The 18,012-nt window shown below is 37.5% G+C and overlaps 1 protein-coding gene across 9 annotated transcripts in view; it reads right to left on the bottom strand.

Moving 5' to 3' along the window:
- Positions 1-18,012, bottom strand: part of SNAP91 (synaptosome associated protein 91) — a 71,821-nt gene that overhangs the window by 24,774 nt on the left and 29,035 nt on the right. For 8 of the 9 annotated variants that reach the window (XM_084513843.1, XM_084513848.1, XM_084513844.1 and 5 more), the window contains exons 9-15: positions 16,762-16,803; positions 13,364-13,434; positions 11,922-11,949; positions 10,052-10,161; positions 8,458-8,558; positions 3,438-3,452; positions 3,117-3,287 (exon numbers count right to left, since the gene is read on the bottom strand). In XM_084513843.1, coding sequence (XP_084369969.1) covers positions 3,117-3,287; positions 3,438-3,452; positions 8,458-8,558; positions 10,052-10,161; positions 11,922-11,949; positions 13,364-13,434; positions 16,762-16,803 — 538 coding nt within the window. The remainder of the gene's footprint in view (positions 1-3,116; positions 3,288-3,437; positions 3,453-8,457; positions 8,559-10,051; positions 10,162-11,921; positions 11,950-13,363; positions 13,435-16,761; positions 16,804-18,012) is intronic. The other variant, XM_084513851.1, reaches the window with a different exon arrangement.

Raw genomic sequence — 18,012 nt, forward strand, 5'->3', positions numbered from 1 at the left:
CCAGTAGCTCCATGTCCTTCTGGTACTGGGGAGCCCAGAACTAGACACAATGCTCCAGGTGTGGCCTCAGCAGGGCTTAGCAGAGGGGCAGGAGCACCTCTCTTGGCCTGCTGGCAACACTCTTCTGAATGCAGCCCAGAATACCGTTGGCCTTCTTGGCCACAAGTGCACATTGCTGGCTCATGGACCCAGACTCCCAGGTCCCTCTCTGCAGAGCTGTTCTCCAGCAGGTCAGCCCCAGCCTGTACTGGTGCTTGGGGTTATTTCTCCCTAGGTGCAGGACCCTGCACTTGCTCTTGTTGAACTTAATGAGGTTCCTCTTGGCCCATCCCTCCAGCCAGTCAAGATCTCTCTGAATGGCAGCACAACCTGAATAGGTGGCACTACAAAGCACAGTTAAAACAAAAGGTTTTAGATATGTGCCTCCCAAAATATGCTGTAGAGTTAATGCTTATTGAGACCTTTATAGCCTTTTGAAAAATTCTGCTGTACCTGCACAGATATTTTCTGTAAAAGTCTGGCACCACATGCAGAGATGGATACAACACATCATGATGCATATAACATATCACAGAGATGGCTGAAGCACATCAACAGTGTCCAAAAATACTGTGTCTGAATTCTACTATTGAAATACAGGGCATATCAAGACATTTCTTTTATCTTTAGACTTCTCCCTCTCAGGAATGATTCCACTTGCACTTTGAAAACTGCCTGTAGACCAGGAATTCTTCACATTGGACATGTTAACTGAAAGCTTGCCCATTGTTCAGACTGACTTTTGCAAAAAGCTACGCTGAATTAATCCTGCATTTCTCATCTACTTTCCAAGTCTATGTTAGGTGAAGATGTAATGTTGAACTTCTGTTCTTCCTAAAGTCAAAGTCCAGCCACAGGTAGCATACAGGCTACCTACCAGCTAAAGCATCAGTGATAACATGCAAGAGAAAAACAGTCAACATTAATTCCTGCAGTCTTCTCTTTTGATACTTCCAGCTTATTTGCTGCTTTTTTTTTCTTTTCTTTTTTTTTTTTTTTTTTCTGTATCTTTCAGTTTCTTTTTCTTCCCTTGTCGCTCCTTGCAGACTCTTCATTCTTTCACCTGAGATCACTGTTCTTGATCCTTCCTGTACTGCACCTCACCACCGAGTGTAAAGCAACTAAAAACTATCAAGCCACAAAAAGTTAAAATCACCTGGCGACTACATCTCCAGTTTCTGTCAGACCTTGCAGGTCAAATACCTGTTTATCAAGGTTAAGAATGAATGTCCCAAGACAGCAAAAGTGTCTGCCCAAGAAGTGCCACTTCTTGTGATTAGTAGTCTTAAAGTAACAAGGAATGTTAGTATTGGGCATTACTTACAGCACAGGAACCTTCAGGGATGAAAAACAAAGAAACAGAAAACATGAGTAGAGAAATGGAAGCCCAATATGGACTCCATGATTTTAAAAGGTTCAGTCCTGTGAGTGTCTCGAAGGTACTGCGTAAGAATCTTCACTGCTGAGCATACTCAAATCTTCCTTTGAAAGATTTAGAAGTTTCTAGAAGTTTCCAAATCTAGAAATTTGATGCTATTGTGAATAATAAAAACTTTACTTTTTCCTGTAGTGTTCCAGGAAAGAGTCAGTATTCATTTAATCATAATTCTAATCCAGTTGCAAGTTTACACTGATTTCTAGCTATTTAACTACAGATTATTTATTTTTAAGGTCATATAAATCTATTCTAAATTAACAATACAATTTGAAAGTGTAGTATCTAAGACTGGCTTACCCCCCACAGTCTACAGAACAGAAGTATGCACCACACACTATGCATCTGAGTGGGTGCTCATGAGTACAAGCCTTGATTTCTGTGAGTAACCAATGCCAGATTCAATCTTGTTCTTAGCAGTGTCCTGAACTGCTGCCTAGGTTAAAATTGCTTTTGAACTGCCTGATTCTGTGGCATTGGATTCTTTTCCATCCTTTTAAAACAAGGTATTCAGTAACAGTTCTACTCCTTCCTCACAGCTTCTCAGCAATTTTACTGGATGTATCCTGAAGGCATCTGTTGATGCCAAACCTAAACAAAACTTTTAACTACGAACTACTAGTCTTTAGGAAATACCTTTGCTGTAAGACAGTTTGTATATGAGACCTCTCCAGCACTCCTATCACTGGAAACAATAGGTAAACACACCCACACAGAGAACATACAGTAAATTTCTGGAATGAAGTTCTGATACCAAGTAAGTTATTACTAATTCTTACATACACTGTCCCATGGGAAGTACACTTCACAGGAAGAGACAAGTAGAAAAATACAGGGTTACTGGGTGATCTTAAATATGTTAGTAGTTTGTAATTTGGAAGATTTTTCCATTAACCTGGGCTGGTACCATGTTGAAAAGAAACAGTAATTTTTGACTTGCCATTGAGAAAACTCCTGCTTCATTAGACAAGAAAGCTGACAATGTATGGGGGAGTGGGATGATCCTTATTCTTACTTGAGTTTAGCAGCTATCATTAGAGACTAAAAGAGCATATCAAAAACAAAGGAAAATGTTTCCTATACATTAGTCTTATAGTTAGTATTTAGTACAAGTTCATTACCACTTCAATTTACTGTTATGCTGTGAAAACTAAAAACACAGATTCAAGAGTACAGAAATAGAGTAATTTCATCTGGTTCAGTATTATATTTACAGGAAAAATCCTAATGAAATAAGAGCTCAAGCATGGTATGTAATAAAGATGCAGGAAGCTGCCACGTCCACCTTCTGCAGTGCAATAGCTATTTTTCCAGAAATCATAGTTACTGAATAATGTGGAAAAAATACCTGTTTAACCCTGCACAGACCTGCAAGCTAATGTTCTTAGCTGTTCACCATAAGATACCTTAGTCTTAAGTGTATACATTTTTCCATTTCCAGACAGTTGGGCATATGCAAAGGACTCTACTAGCTAATATCACAGCAAACCAAAAGGTAGTTAACATTTCCAGTTCCATCTAGTAGCCAACATGCATGCATCTCTGGTAGAGTTAAATCAGAGGCCTTGTTTCAAATAGCTGAACTCATCTTGGTTCATCTACCTCATGAGTTGGTGCAGAGTACTAGAGCAACCAAACTAACCTCCAAAGAGATCCACTTCAGCAGTGGCAGCAGTAATAGTTGTAGTTGTAGCAGCAGCAGCTGAAGTAGTTGTAGTATCAGTAGTTGCAGCAGTAGTTGCACTAGGCTCTGGGGCAAATGGATCTGAAATCTGTGGCTCAGAGGTAACACCGGAAAGTGCAGCCAGATTATCTATATGCAACCACATAATGAAGATCAAACAGGAAAAGTAAGGGGAAGAGGGAGAGAGACCACAAACACTCAACTGCAAAAAAATAAGTCAGAGCTCCAAATAAGGAGTCTTAACATTCAGAAGTCTTAGAAATAAAAAATACTACTCACCCTCTCCCAAGAGATCTAGCGATTGTCCATTAAAATGACAGCAGTATAAAGAAACAGACCAATTAGTAGAACTGCCAGACTGAAGATGTTCATTAGCCATAAGTTTATTCTCTAAGTGATATGTCTAGTTTAAACAGTTTCACAAATGCACTTGATTTTCTAACATTCAAAGTTTTTCAAAATTATTGTTACATGACAAAGTTCTTTCTGTTTAATATCTCTGTCCATATCAGAACTGGTGCATAAATTCCATGTATTCGATAAATTCATATCTAATTACCAAGTTATTCACATACAAGTAGCATTTTTCACTGTTTCATTACAGCTGATTTTCTGTATTTTACCCTGCAACAGAGTGGACCAAGTAGTAACCTATAAGAGCTGACAGGAAGGTCTCTTACCTTTCACTATGCCAGGGCAGAGCAAAAACCCCATTCTTTAGAGCACTCAGTTCAACACTATACAAGTTCTCCCCTTCTCCTCTCCTCAAACTTGTGTTTGGCTTAGCAGTGCAAGAGTAGCACCAGAAGTTGACAGGCTTCTTTAAAGTTTATAAGTAGCTAACATCCCAGAAGAGCAATGACAATTTTAAATGCAAGCCCACTGGCCTAACTAAACACAGATTCAAGATTCTCACCAAATAAAAGTTTATTTGGGTACAGCAAGGCCCAGTGAACCCCAGTGCTCATATTAAGTATAATAAACCATCAGAAGTAATTGAATTCAATAGAAATCAGTAAACAAACAAACAAACAAACTATTATGCTATTAGCAAAATAAACTTAGATACCAGAGAATCACAAGACAATTCTGTTTAGTTGTAAGTATTTGCTAGATCAGAGTAATCAGTTAGCAGTCAAAGTTAATGTTAGCTATTAGAAATAAAATCTGGCTTATTGTTTTGACCCACATATCAGCACTCAAACCCTTCACAAACCTGGCACCAAGACCATTGCATTTGGACAGGTAACAGTTGGTAAATACAGTCTCAAGTTACTTCAGGAAACAAATCATTGTATCCCTACTGCTCAAAAGTATATTCTGAAAGGCAGACTGGTTGAGGTTCTTGTACTTGACTGACTTGTGGGAAAAATAAAAAAAAAGTCATGGTATAGAAGAGCAGCTACTCTTTGAGGGTTTTTCCTACATTTGTGATGGAAGAAGCATATTATGCACAAACAACCACCCTTGTTAACACTTGCTATGAGGACTATGAGTTACTGACAGCATAATCAGGCTAGCTGTGTCCCAACTTTGGTTCCTTAATCAACTTTACAGAAGCCAATGAGCATCTTTGGTAATAGACTTCTATAATTTAAAGTCCTCTAAGACCAGTCAGATTATTGAGCCCAAAGGCAAGCATAGGAAATTTTGCCTATAAAACAAAACCAAAACCAGAACACACACACATAAAAACAACCAAGAAAACCCTACATGCTGTAAAAATGTGAGAAAACTTGGCAGTTTGTCCCTGTTTACTAACCACTAGCTCAAAATTGCTCCTAGACTCACTGTACATCTAACAGGGTCATGGGTTCATCTGATCCATACTGAACAGCCAGCGCACAGTCTAGATGTTTATGTAGGAAGCAAAATGCTTTGAGCAAGCAGAGGTTAATCTTCGTAAATTTGTCTTTATTTTACAGTACTTGTTAAAAAGGGACCAAGAAACCACATGCGTGCATTTTAGTAATTGGTTCTTTGAGAAAGCTATATTTGAGACTTACTTCACAAGGTAAGCTACATCAAAATACCATTCTAAAAGAGTGCAACAGTATATTAAAAATGCAGCAGCACTCTGGTATCTCATTACTGCACACCAGGTGGACGCCTCACAGCTAGACTTGAAATAAACAGCTGTTGGCAAACTTCTACCTTTCAATAGCTTACTCTTCAACATATTTTTGTTACCCAGTTATGTTATAGATCATAATGAAGTGAAATTACAATTATCCAGCACAACAACGTGTAGTTACTCTTAATATGGGAAGAACTAAAACCTATGTTTTATTGTGTAGTTAATATTAAAGTAAGAATACTGCTATCAAATCCATGTTCTAAGATAAACTGCAAGGTAGTTCAAAGTAGTTCAAGTCAATTTGCTTTTATATCTGAGAGACATCTTGCAAGGGTACAAAAAGTACAGCAGGGTGAATTCTGTAATACCACAGCCTAACCTGCCTGCCAAATGCTTACCTTGCAGTATGCTGCAAGCAGCTTATTACCCTACCTTGATCTTCTACTGTTACCACGGAAGTGTAGGTTTCACAAGTTGCAGCTTATTTGCTAGACAACTTGTGTTGTACTCAGAAATATACAGGGTATACAACAGAATATACAGTGTACTGTATATACTAGTAAATATGAACCTACACTGAGACTAAGATTGAGAAAGAAGGATTGTTTATTAGGGACAACCTGAATTTCTGAGGCTTATGTGATATTCAAAGTGCCAGTTTGATGCTGCCTCTTGAAATATTTGGTATTTATATCCTCCTAGCTATTCTGAACTACAGCGATTTTTCTAGCTTCCTCCTCTTACTACTACTGTCTCACAAGTTCCCACATTAACTTTCTGTGTGTGAACGGTTTTGCAGATAAGGAAGAAGCTAAGGTACCAAGGAACCTACTGTTACACTTCCTCACAAATATCCTGCGTGGAAGTGAACATGAGGTCGCCTAGTCCAGCCTCCTGCTCAGAGGAAGGAAGAACCAGCCAACCAACTCTGAAACTGCAATGTGTTGCTGGTACCCCTCATTATAATCAATTATCATTGCTAAGAAAACTCTGGCTCCACTTTGTAAGTTCCCTTCAAGTAGTTGTAGGCCACTGTCATAAATCCTCTTTAACCTCCTCTTTGCTGGACCACAGAGGCCCAGCTCCCTCAGCCTCTCTTCTCTGTGAGGAGAAAAAATTCTTTGTTTTACATCTCTGGATAGCCCCCTACCAAGACCCTCCACAGTTTTTCAAAAGTCTCCCTTGACTGCAAGAGTTCAAAACTGGACACAGTATTCCAGATGTGGCTTCACCTGCACTAATTAGAAGGTTCTGTAATATTTACGAGAGTGTACCATTTTGAATAAATGAATAAATAAAACCTCTTAGGCTCAAAGGTTTCCTCATTATCAAATAAAATACGAATGGAAGTTTTTGTATTTTCACAACAAATCAATTCCAAATCTCAATTTATTCTTGTCTGACACGGTCTTTGGCAATTATTTAGAAAGTTTTTGTGTGTGTGTGTGTGTTTTTTTTTTTTGTTTTTTTTTTTAAGTAAGATTCCAGTGTGGTAACAGGTCATCCATAACTGGACTCCTGCCATCAGCAAAGCAGACAGATTTGAAGCTTACTAAGTAACCAAAATGCTGAAAAATAAGTCTGAAGTATACTTGATGAGGTTAGTAATAATCCTGGCCAAAGGAAAAAAAAATTGCTGTCCTTTTCTGTTGTGCAATAAGACAACTAGACGTATTACTGAGCAATTTTTAAGTTTTCAGTAGTTCAAAAGAATACACATACAACACTTCTTCTAAATATATCTACTCTCCAAAGTCTAGGTGTTTTGTCCAGAAACATGAAACAGATTGTCAGCTGTCAATTGTAATGTGAATCAATATTTTAAAATGTTAATGGATACTTATTCTGAATGAGCAACTGCTTGGAAGTAAAAAAAAAAAAAAAAAAAAAAAAAAGTGTTAGCCAAGAAACCTGAGTTCTTCTGAAATGGCTCAGAAAAGCTTGTGTTCCTGTACCTGGGGATGTCAGAGAAGGACAACAGTGGTAACTACCAGCTGCTAAGGCATAACTACAGAGAAAATAAGTAGGATGCTACCAAAAATCATGGAATAATTAGTCCCAGACCTCCTAGGAGAGGTGACCCTGTGGTCTTGTTTTCTGTATAAGATTGCATTTCAGTTAATAAAACTGACACTTCTGAGAAAAAAAAATCAACAGATTAAATATGAATATGCAAAGCATGGTCTACATGACAACCATCACTACACTTTCATAATGAGGTTGCTGAGAGACAATGTCATTTTTAATGAGCTAAAGATGAGAACAGAAACAGGGTATGCAGAAGTCACTAGTACCCAGCATTAGCATTCATAATGGAATCAGCATGACTCAGTGTAGCATTCCTACCGTAAGAAGGCTAATGAGTTCATTAAGCTGCCACACAAGAGAAGATCTAAGACTGCACCACCATGGGTTTACAACTATACTACTTAAATCATCATTAATTGGCCTGATTCCTTGTCCTCATAGGAGAGAAGTGAACATTGCCTACATTTATTGTGGTCCTCTTCACTGCATCAGCTGGTAATGTTGTCTAGAACAGACACAGTTCTGTGTGCGCTGCACCACAGAGTTTAGATTCCAGAAAACTGGTTCCAATTTGAAGACAGTTAGCCCTCTACTTCTATTTTCATTTTATAGCTCTAAACAGAAAATGAAGTTTTTCAATTGTTGAAAATTGAAGTTCAATTGAAGGGATGTCTATATTAAGCGATGTCAGAGGTAACTGCACTTGCAGCAGAATCATTTACCACTGTTGGCATGCACAGCCTGTTAGACACATTTTTGCTTTAAAAGATATTTTTGGTTCTTCCCCTACTGGTCTGTGGGCTTTGCTTTATGAATGGAAGAGCTGATGTCTGCCCACACTTTGCCAAAAGGGACGTGAACAGTTCTAATTCTACTTCCCCAACTATTTTAAAGTGTCTACCCTACCTGTTCACCTTCAGCCATTCCCTTCCTGCTCACGTTTAGCTACATAATCCTGCCCTCCCCCCAGCTTTGCAGTCAGGTCTTCATAAGCAGCTTATACTATTATGCATATCCCTAGAAAAAGGAGTAGTCCTGTTCTGCAAAGGAATGCCTGCCTGTCAGGTCAGCAGAACCCAGAGAGTGAGCTGGGAACATCCTGTGCTAGTACAGAAAGGGATAGGTTTCAGTTCAGCCAGCCAAGCAAGAAAAGGGAGATAGCAAAAAGAGTTGCTGATAGCCAGTTTTCTCTACCTCCCCATGAAGTTGCTCCAGCAGGGGCTGCTGGAGCCGCTTGCCCAGCAGCGGCAAAATCTGGCTGAAGATCCAGGAGATCACTGGATGGTTTGGAAGAGCTGCCAAGAAAGGAAGAGATATTAAATACTGGCATAATTTTTCTATTACAATCAAGTTTAAAAAAGAAAATCATGACTAGATTTTAGGAATCTTAGAATTCAGGAATTAGATTGTTTAAAGCCATTCTTAGATTGGATGACCAACAGAACCATTAAGATACATATATATATATATATATAAATATAAATATATATATATATATATATATATATATTTCACGGCATCAGAGCAGTGGTCATGAACATGTGCACTACAATAACTGCCAAAGAACACATTACATCTTCAGATAGGATCGTAAGTTATTTACATTACTTGATAATGACATTCTGATTTATTAGATACCACTAAACTGTGACAATCCTAGAAAACAAGCACATCATCAGAAAGACATGCTCACAAAATTCCAGGTGTTTCCTAAGTATGGACATTTTAGGTTGGATATTATGAAAAAATTCTTCTCAGAAAGAGTGGTTAGATATTGGAATAGGTTGCCCAGGGAAGCGGTGGAGTCACCATCCCTGGAGGTGTTTAAGGAAAGGATAGATGTAGTATTTAGGGACATGGTTTAGTGGGCAACATTGGTGGTAGGTGAACAGCTGAAATAGATGATCTTAGAGGGCTTTTCCAACCATAATGATTCTATAATTCTATTCTTCTACAGGGGAAGTAATTGCTGCAATTTAAAATAGCTCTATTCTACTTCAATACTTCACCATGACATGTCAGAAAACAAGACACCTACATTTCCAGACAATAAATAAACATCAGGTAGAATGAATTTGGTAAGACTTTAGTGGCTTAAGCCAGCTGGATATTTCCTTAGGAAACAAGGTCTTTTTAGTTAAAACATTTAAATAATAAACTGTAGAATCTCTTTCTTCAATGAAGCATTTCAACTTGACATTTAAATCAAGTTAGTCACATCTTCATACTTTTGGTTCGGGCTTACAACTTTTACATGTTTAGAGTTCTTTCTTTTGTGCTCATTACAATGAACAGTAGTGGTTTGTTCTGACTTGAACAAACTTGAAAGTATAGGTCAGAATTTCTCTTTGACCAAACTTGAATGTTGATTTCTGATTTCAGCCTCTCAAAATTCATTTCATTTTTATGTGTTTTATTAACTAATTTGAACAGAAGGAAAAAGAAATCTTAATTCAGGAATTTTAGAAACAGTACTGAAGGTCAAAGACCCCTTTGAATTTGTATATTACTTCAGTTTATTTGATTACGATTTTATGTTGTTATATTAAGAATTATACAACATCACTACTATACTGAAAGCAAATAAGAGTAGACACAAACTCAGCATGATTTTTGTTTATTTGGCTTTTGTTTGTTTGAGTTCATTTGTGACCTAGACTGCCAGAATTATCTGCTACATTCAATATTGTTGTAAAGTAAGCAAAATCTTGCAGGCAAGTCTCCTGTTACAAGTGTGACTTTGGCACCTACATCAAGTGCAGTAACTCAAATATCCTTTTCAATTTACCTGACTGGAGCAGCTGTAGATGAAGTTGCAAAAAGATCAACTGGAGGAGATGTATCGATACTTTTTGCTGGAGTAGAATTGGGAGATGTAACAGTTGTAGCTGGAGAAGACTGGAGAAATATTTTAAACACACATTCAATATACCAGTATTTTTCTACAAACAACTTATTCACAGATTCACATACTTAAAAAGCCCAATTTACACATCAGGTCCTTTCATTGTGAGTTGTTCTTCCTTTTAAGAGAATTTAAGGAAGACTGGGCTATGTTTTCAGAGGGCTAGCAATTCACAAAACCTGAATATTTTATTTTCTCACTAGAAGTCATGAGTATGTTGTATGGTCATGGGATACATGCCTAAACCAACATAAAACAGCCCTTCCTGTTCCTCTCTACCTAACCACACACAGGTCCCTTGTGCTTGTGATACCCATCTCTTCCAAGTGTAAATCTTTTCTTGTTCCAAGGGGAGCAAAGCAAGACCTCCCCAGAATGGTGGCTGAGATGAGGAACTGCAAGGAGACTCCTCCTTGAGATGCCTGGCTTGAGAGGAAATGCCTACTGCAGGTGCTCTGAGTGCATGCAGGGACACCAGCAGCAAGCTTCACGTTAGCTTTAGTCTCTTGGGTTTCATACTTGCTCAGTGTCTATGTAACTAACTCAGACTCATGCTCTGGGGTTGTATTACCTGCCTTTTCAAATCCCAACCAGGACAACTAACAGTGCATATGTATCAAAGGCTTCTCAGTAAGTTCCAAGACAATTGTGTGCTCCTCAGCTATTGTATGCTGCCCCATCCCTGGAAGTGTTCAAGGCCAGGCTGGATGAGGCTTTGAGCAACCTAGTCTAGTGTGAGATGTTCCTGCCCATCGTAGGGAGGCTGGAACAGGATGAGCTCTAAGGTCCCTTCCAACCCAAACTATTCTGTGATTCTCTGATTCTAGACACTCCTCAAGACTTTACTAAGGTCTGAGACTAGATTGGTCCAAATTCTTCACATAAATGGGCGAGAAGGGCTTCACCTAAAGTTGTAAGAACACTTCCTGAGTCATTATATAATTCTTGCTTACTGCTACAGTGTTAGGAAAAAAAAAAAAAGAAAAAAAAAAAAAGAAAAAAAAAAAAAGCATTTTTAAAAACAACTTTCGGGGTTTTGGGGAAGAAATGTTAGAGCTTGCTGTAGAATGAAGTATTAAACAGTCTCCCTCAGATTCAGAAGTTTTCATTCAGTTCTTCCTGTACAACACTTGTTACTGACCATACAGCTATGGTGTGATAATGTTTCAGGTGCAGCAGGAACCAGTATTACTAACATCATAAAGCTCATTAGTTTATCTGACACTCTAACCAAGCTGTTTTCACTGGCAACTCTTGCTTTGGATTAAGGTGAGCAGTCTCACTAATGAAGGTCAATTCTGAAACTAGGTATATCAGATTAAAGTTTAAAACTATATTCATGTTTAGGAAGAAAAAGAGTCAGCATTTTCAAATAAAAAGCTGAAAATGGAGTGAAGAATCTGGAGAAGAAAGAGTACATAGCAACTCTCTCACTGACAGGAAGATTAAAAAAGATATTGAGACAAAGATATGAGTGTCTTATGCTTTCTCAAAGCATGACCATCAATTCCTAGCAAAGCTGCTTAGCATCCTGCATTGGTAGCAGTACGGCACTTCAGATCAGCAAAGTGTTTTTATAAAGCTGTATTTACAAGGCCATTTAAAGATGCAACTTCGTCATTCGGGTAAGGCCTAGGTGGCACAGTCTAAAAAAAACAAATCAGAAGATGGAAACTTAATTTTTTATGCCTTTATGTTCTAAAGCATATCACCTGAACAAGAATTAACTAGTACAGCACCTGGCAGTATTTACCTTGCTCAGAGGAGAAGGAGCCCCAGATCTACAAGAAGAAAAGGGAGTTTTGAGATAAGTACATTTCTGTAAACTATGTTTCTGGTCACCACAACACATGCCAAAAGACCAAAAATAAAGCATCACAACTGTCTTGATCTCTACAACTGCACACCCTCCCCTTTTTCAAACTTCTATGTGTCACTTTAGAGAAGTAATGCAAATTGTTACTTCAAAGCATAAATTAATCTTTTTAGCTAATTAGTATCACAGAATTATTCTGCCTTTTAAATAAGCTCTACGGAATGGAGGAAAGGCAAAGATGCATGCAAATGTCTTGCTTTAGGGCATACAGAAGCCAGCAGGAAATAATTATTGGGGCAAAACACAGCCGTATTATAAAATCCTATAAGGGTAGCAAAGTAAGACCAATAGAAAAGCAGTTATCTAATACTAGTCTTCTGAGAACATATAAACCAATTTCCTACCAGTCTACCGTTCTTTTAAAGAAAGTCAGGATCACTTTAAAATAATATTTTAAAGTAGGGAAAAAATTAGTTGTGAAGTCCCAAGCTGAAGATTCTCCCACATGCAAGACAAATCATACCAATGTTAATCTATGCAGCCTTAATCGTAAGTTAGAACACATCAGTGCATTTGTTTACTTTCATTATTATGGGGTATGAAAATACTGCTACTTATTTTTAAAGCTGCTTTGATCTAAGAGATGAAAAATTACAATGACACTGATAATGAAAAGAGGAGTTGAAGTTAAAACTTGAACTAGTACTGAACTAGCATCCATCCTATTAGGTTAAATCAATTGAATAAGTCCTAGGAGCTGTAGAACTGATTAGAAGATCTGGAATTAAGATAGAAATGACTACAAGTAACTTAGTAGCTATGTACAATAGCAAGCAACAGTTTAGGTACAATTTAAAGAAGATATCTGTTTCTAACAGTTCAAGACATCTTAAAAAACAAACAAACATACCAAACAGAACCATAACCACATCTGCATGCAAGTGATATGTAAACATATATACTTACCCTTCACTAAATTGCAAGGGAAGCAACAGCAAAAGAGAAAACATAATTTTAGCTTAATTCTTCCTAGAGTTAGCCATGACAAGTATCTAGTAAGAAGATGCAAAGCCATTAGAAAACAAAACATTTTTGACAATAAAAGCCTTAGCAGTGGGGAAAAATAGTTCCTTCCAGGACTGCTCCATAGTTAATTTTACTTTGTTAGGAAAGTGTCCGCTTATTCAGTGTCTCTCCCACACCCCAGTAAGATAAATAGTTGCTATTAAGATAATTTTGCAAGGGAAAGTAAAAGCATAGTCACCACAGCTTTTTTTCCAACTAAGTGACTAAAGGAGACTGGGGGAGGCAAACCTAAATATCATCTAGTCTCAAATTTTTAGTTTTGCCTTGCTACATTTCTCAAAATATATACCTACTTGTTGCCAGGTTTTTTTCCTTCCAGGGAGTTTAGGTGTTGCTCAAGGGTCTCCATAAGACTGCTAGGAGCCTTGAAAACAGAGAAAGATAAACTTCTAAACACGTTACATTGACATAACAGTACTAAAAACCTAGCACAAAAGTCCCTTAGGTCCACCATGTGCACACTCATGCTGTTACCTTATTTGCAACACTGAAAATAGTGGATTTCCATGCTAGAAGTATTCAAGCAAAGAGAGCTTTTGAAAGATGTGTTCAAATTCACAAAGAGAAAACATTTACCTCTGCTAAACAGAGCCTGAAACTTACATCCAGGATGTGCTCATCATGCTTTGAGTCAGTTTTAGACATTGACAACAGCACAGGCATCCACAGAGTCAATTTTAATAGTAACAGGTTCTTTTTAGTTCTACATTTAGCCAGATATACAGCATGTAATTTATGACCAAAGGGTTGCATAATATTTGTATATCTAATCAGAACTAACTAAAAGTTTGTTCCAATGCCCATGAAAGCAGTTACCTTTGATTCAAGACTCTCAAAAATCACAATTCCACCTTTTAGCTAAGTTTTCTCAAAACTATGCAGAAGTTACCAAGCTCAACAGGTAATGAAAATTTCAGAAAGATTACCATTTTAGATATTGACAAACATAAACTTTTTCAAGCCTCTCTGATCTCAGGTTTAATTTTAAGCAACGTTTTTTGGCAATACCCCCAGGCATGCATTTGCTGTTACAATGGGAGTTAAGAAAAGTAGTCAAATGCAAACGACAGTGTGCTTAGCTACTTCAGTATAAAAATAATGTCAGATAAGTAGAATCCTACAAGATCAACAAGCAAGGAGGAAACCCTTGAAAGATACAGTAGCATGTAATAGTAAGGTATTTCATCAGGGTTACCGTTTGATCATTGGTACAGTCTTTAAAAGGGGATTTCTCTTTATCAGTGTCTTTCAGATCAACCAGAATTCCTGACAGCAATACCTATGGTATTTTTCATAAATATTGTCTTTAATTTCAGTATATATGAATGAATCAAAAAAAGTTAGTTTGCCATGCTTGAAAACAGACTTTCCACTGCCCATAGTTACATTACCCTAAAAACAGTTTTCTGGCTTCAGGATGCTTAGTACCTGCTAGTAGTAACACACAGCTATGTGTACTTATAACATCTGCCTATTAATTTTAACATTAAACTGAGCAGTAAGGTAAAATTTTCTGCATGTGTTAAGTGCTCAAAAAATTCTTAACTGATGGCTTGAATTTAAATATGTCCCATGTACATACACAAAGCAGAAACATATTAACATTTACTGCTATTACAGAACCATGTTTATTTGTTTTTAAATAGCATAAGCACAAGAAATATTTTGGCTAAAAACAAATGACTTTGTTCATCTTTTTCTTGCTGCTGAAGAATACTTAGCAACAAGTGTCTCCTTCACTGAAGAACAGATTCAGACTTCCATGTATTCAAAAAGGCTATAGCGTAAGAAACAAGTTGTGTCTAGGCAAGCATGTAAACGGAACGCTATGTTTCAAAAAAATAAAATTAAATTAAATAAAAACACAATTATTTCCTCTAATGAACTGCAGCTCTACACAATTTAATTATCCTTCAAATACATTATTCACAGGTTTCTGAAAACGCAACAAGAAAACATGAAACTCATCTGGGAAGCAGAATTCACAGAAGCAGCTTTAGAAAATTTCTAACCAGATGCAACACTTTGGAAATTAAATATCATCTGGTATCCAATTTGTGACTCTGAACATTGCTTAATTTCTTCTAGATACTGCTTCTGTTAGATTAATCTATTGCTCTGCATCATGGGGGATATGGGTTCTCCACTAGCTATCTGGGGGAAGACTGACATGTTTTAAGATTTGCTAATAACTGTAAATGAGCCAATCTCCCTAGCTGCCAAGATGCTTTCTCAGCTTCCAAAACCTTGCAGCCAAACCAGAAAGTTCAAAGACGACAGCTATCAACTTCTATTTCAGTACTGTGACTGCTTGCTTGGATTTAAATAGATGCACACACATCAAATGTCAACACAGACAGCTTCTTGTGGAATAATACTGACTATTGCTTGTATTAGGAATTTAGGTATATCATTGATATTTTAGCTTTGTTACCTGAAATTATTATTACATATAATTATATATTAGATGTTGAAATTCATCTTTATTTATTTCTCACTGAAATACACTGCCTAGATCTTGTTCACAATCTCTAGAGAATGTTGCGGATTAGCTTCAGCAAGTAAGTCCCAAACAGCAGCCTGTGGAAGAACAGTTATGCTGGACTATTTGAGATTTAGGTTTGCTATCAGATATCACATGTAGCAGTTGAGTTAAGGTTTGACTAGATGATCTTAGAGGTCTTTTCCAAGAGAACCCATTAAGTACCAAGTTGGCTGAATGTCCTACTTCAGTTACTTCAGAACAGAGTATGGTATTCCATACACTACTACAATTCTGTTTCCTCAGCCGAAAACTTTGAGCAGAATTTATGGATTTCAGATGCTACAGGGCTATAAACATTAACAGTCTCCATCTTCATATCATGTCTGAGTTTCAGACTTATTATCTGGCTCTTCTAACCAAGAGAACCAACACTCTGATGCTGATTTATACCAGGTTTTCAAGTGGCTTTACAAAACTTCATAGTCATAGGTTATTATCACTTAAGATTTACAACTGCTAAACTGCTTTGGGTTGCTCTTCTGTTCCTATTTTATTGGCATTGAAACTACCACAAGTCCAAAGTCTTCTGTATGAATCCTCTCCTCAAAGTAAATATCCTTTTCACATTAAACACAGAGCCAGGCACTCAAGCCTGTTTGCAAAGTATATTGTAAAAGTGCCAGCACAATAGGTTTTAAGCAATAGCAGCACTGGTGAATTCCAATGTTCAAGTTTTATTACATACGGACACAATTCAGCAATCAAATCATGACTTCTGCATTTAAACTTAGAGTTTAATGTACCTAGACCAACACAGTAGTGCTATCACTGCTCTGAATTTCATCTCTGGTCCAAGAAAGTGTCAGGATGAGATTATGAAGCAAGTCACAACACAATATCTATGCTGTCTGTTGTCAAAGACAAAATTGCTCTGCAGGCAGTGAGAGTCTGTTCTTTAGCAAGGAAAGAGCAGCACAGTTCACCCTCCAGCTGCAGGTTGGAAGCCATCATGAAAGACATTAATCTAGTTATATCAGTATTCATAAAGAGCTTCTGGCAGTTCTTGTCTTATTTACAAATTGGGAGGGCTTTAAAATATTTTGTGGTGTGAATTTCTACAAACATTTAGACTCCTGGTATACTTATTAATTACTAAACATTTATTACACAGATCCAAAAAGACCACAAGAGAGGCTTGAGGCTTACCTGTGTAAGATCAGGGATATCACCTTTGTCAATTCCAACTTGCTGTGGATTTTTAAGAAAGGAGGTAAAATGTAAGCATATTGTTCCATGGCAGCAGGCATTCATTTTGACTACAACAGTGGCACACTCATCAACCTACAATGTTTTTTGTCTTTAAAAAAAAGACTACAAAGCTAGTATGTGCAGATGCCCACTTTTTTCCAGTAGCTATTCCATTACCTTCAACAACTTGCAGCAGTCTCTTTCTTCCGCCCTGGTAAAGTTCATACCCCCTACTGCAAATCAGGTAGGGCTTTCCAGACATGTATCCTTGTCTCAGAGGGCAGCATCAATGAACTGCCAAACATGTATTACTCAAAAGATACTTGACTATCCTAACAAAGTTTTCTTCTGAAATTCATCCAATGAGAAGGTCCTACAAGACACTGCTTACAAAATGTTAATGCTGTTTTTCTACCCTTCTCTCCTAGTGTTTCAAAGCAAGATGAGGTGTCAGCCTGCAATCTTTTGTTAGTCATCCTGTTGTTTAAATATGGCTCTTCAAAGTGCCTGTTGGTTTAGGTTTTGCAAAAGAGCAAGCTTCACTGCAGCTACTAATCCTGAAGTACAGGCAATGTAATCCCTGTCGTGTAAAGCTGACCTACAGGTGCTTGAAGTACTTCTCAAAGATCTGAAGTCTTCGTGCCACCACTCTCTCCACAGTGACATCAGACATTACATGCCACTCAGCAGTCTAGCAGGCTCCTTCATAAATAGTTAAACTAGCAAAGAAACAAATATTTTATTCAACTCATTACTTCTGCCCTTTATAATGAAGCATGAAACAAGGAAAGTGTGCATCTTGTGCCAAGGAGCCAACTACCACAAATAAGAACCCAGCAAAAGAGTTAACTAACCATGTAATATTTGTATTATCCACAGAAGAGAATGATAACTAGAATGAAAATCAGGAAATTTTCGCTTTGCAGTAACTTATAGTTGGCTGCAAAGGCTTAACAAGGAGACTTATAAATTTTTTATTCTTATTCTTATGTTCAAGCCTGCCCTAGAAACATAGATTTTGCACTTCCATGAAATACTGCTGTGGTTGCAGTCATGTCATCCATTACATTACCAGGAAAGTTGAGGCTGGCTGCACAGTAGAGACATATGGAAAGCCTACACAGGGCTTACTAGTTCAAGAAGAGCTGAATAAGCAGATCCAATCATTTCTATACTGCCTCACATTTATGTACAGTGAGTCAGTTGCTT

Source organism: Aythya ferina (genome assembly GCF_964211825.1).
Source record: "Aythya ferina genome assembly, chromosome: 3".
In the NCBI taxonomy this organism is placed as follows: domain Eukaryota; kingdom Metazoa; phylum Chordata; class Aves; order Anseriformes; family Anatidae; genus Aythya; species Aythya ferina.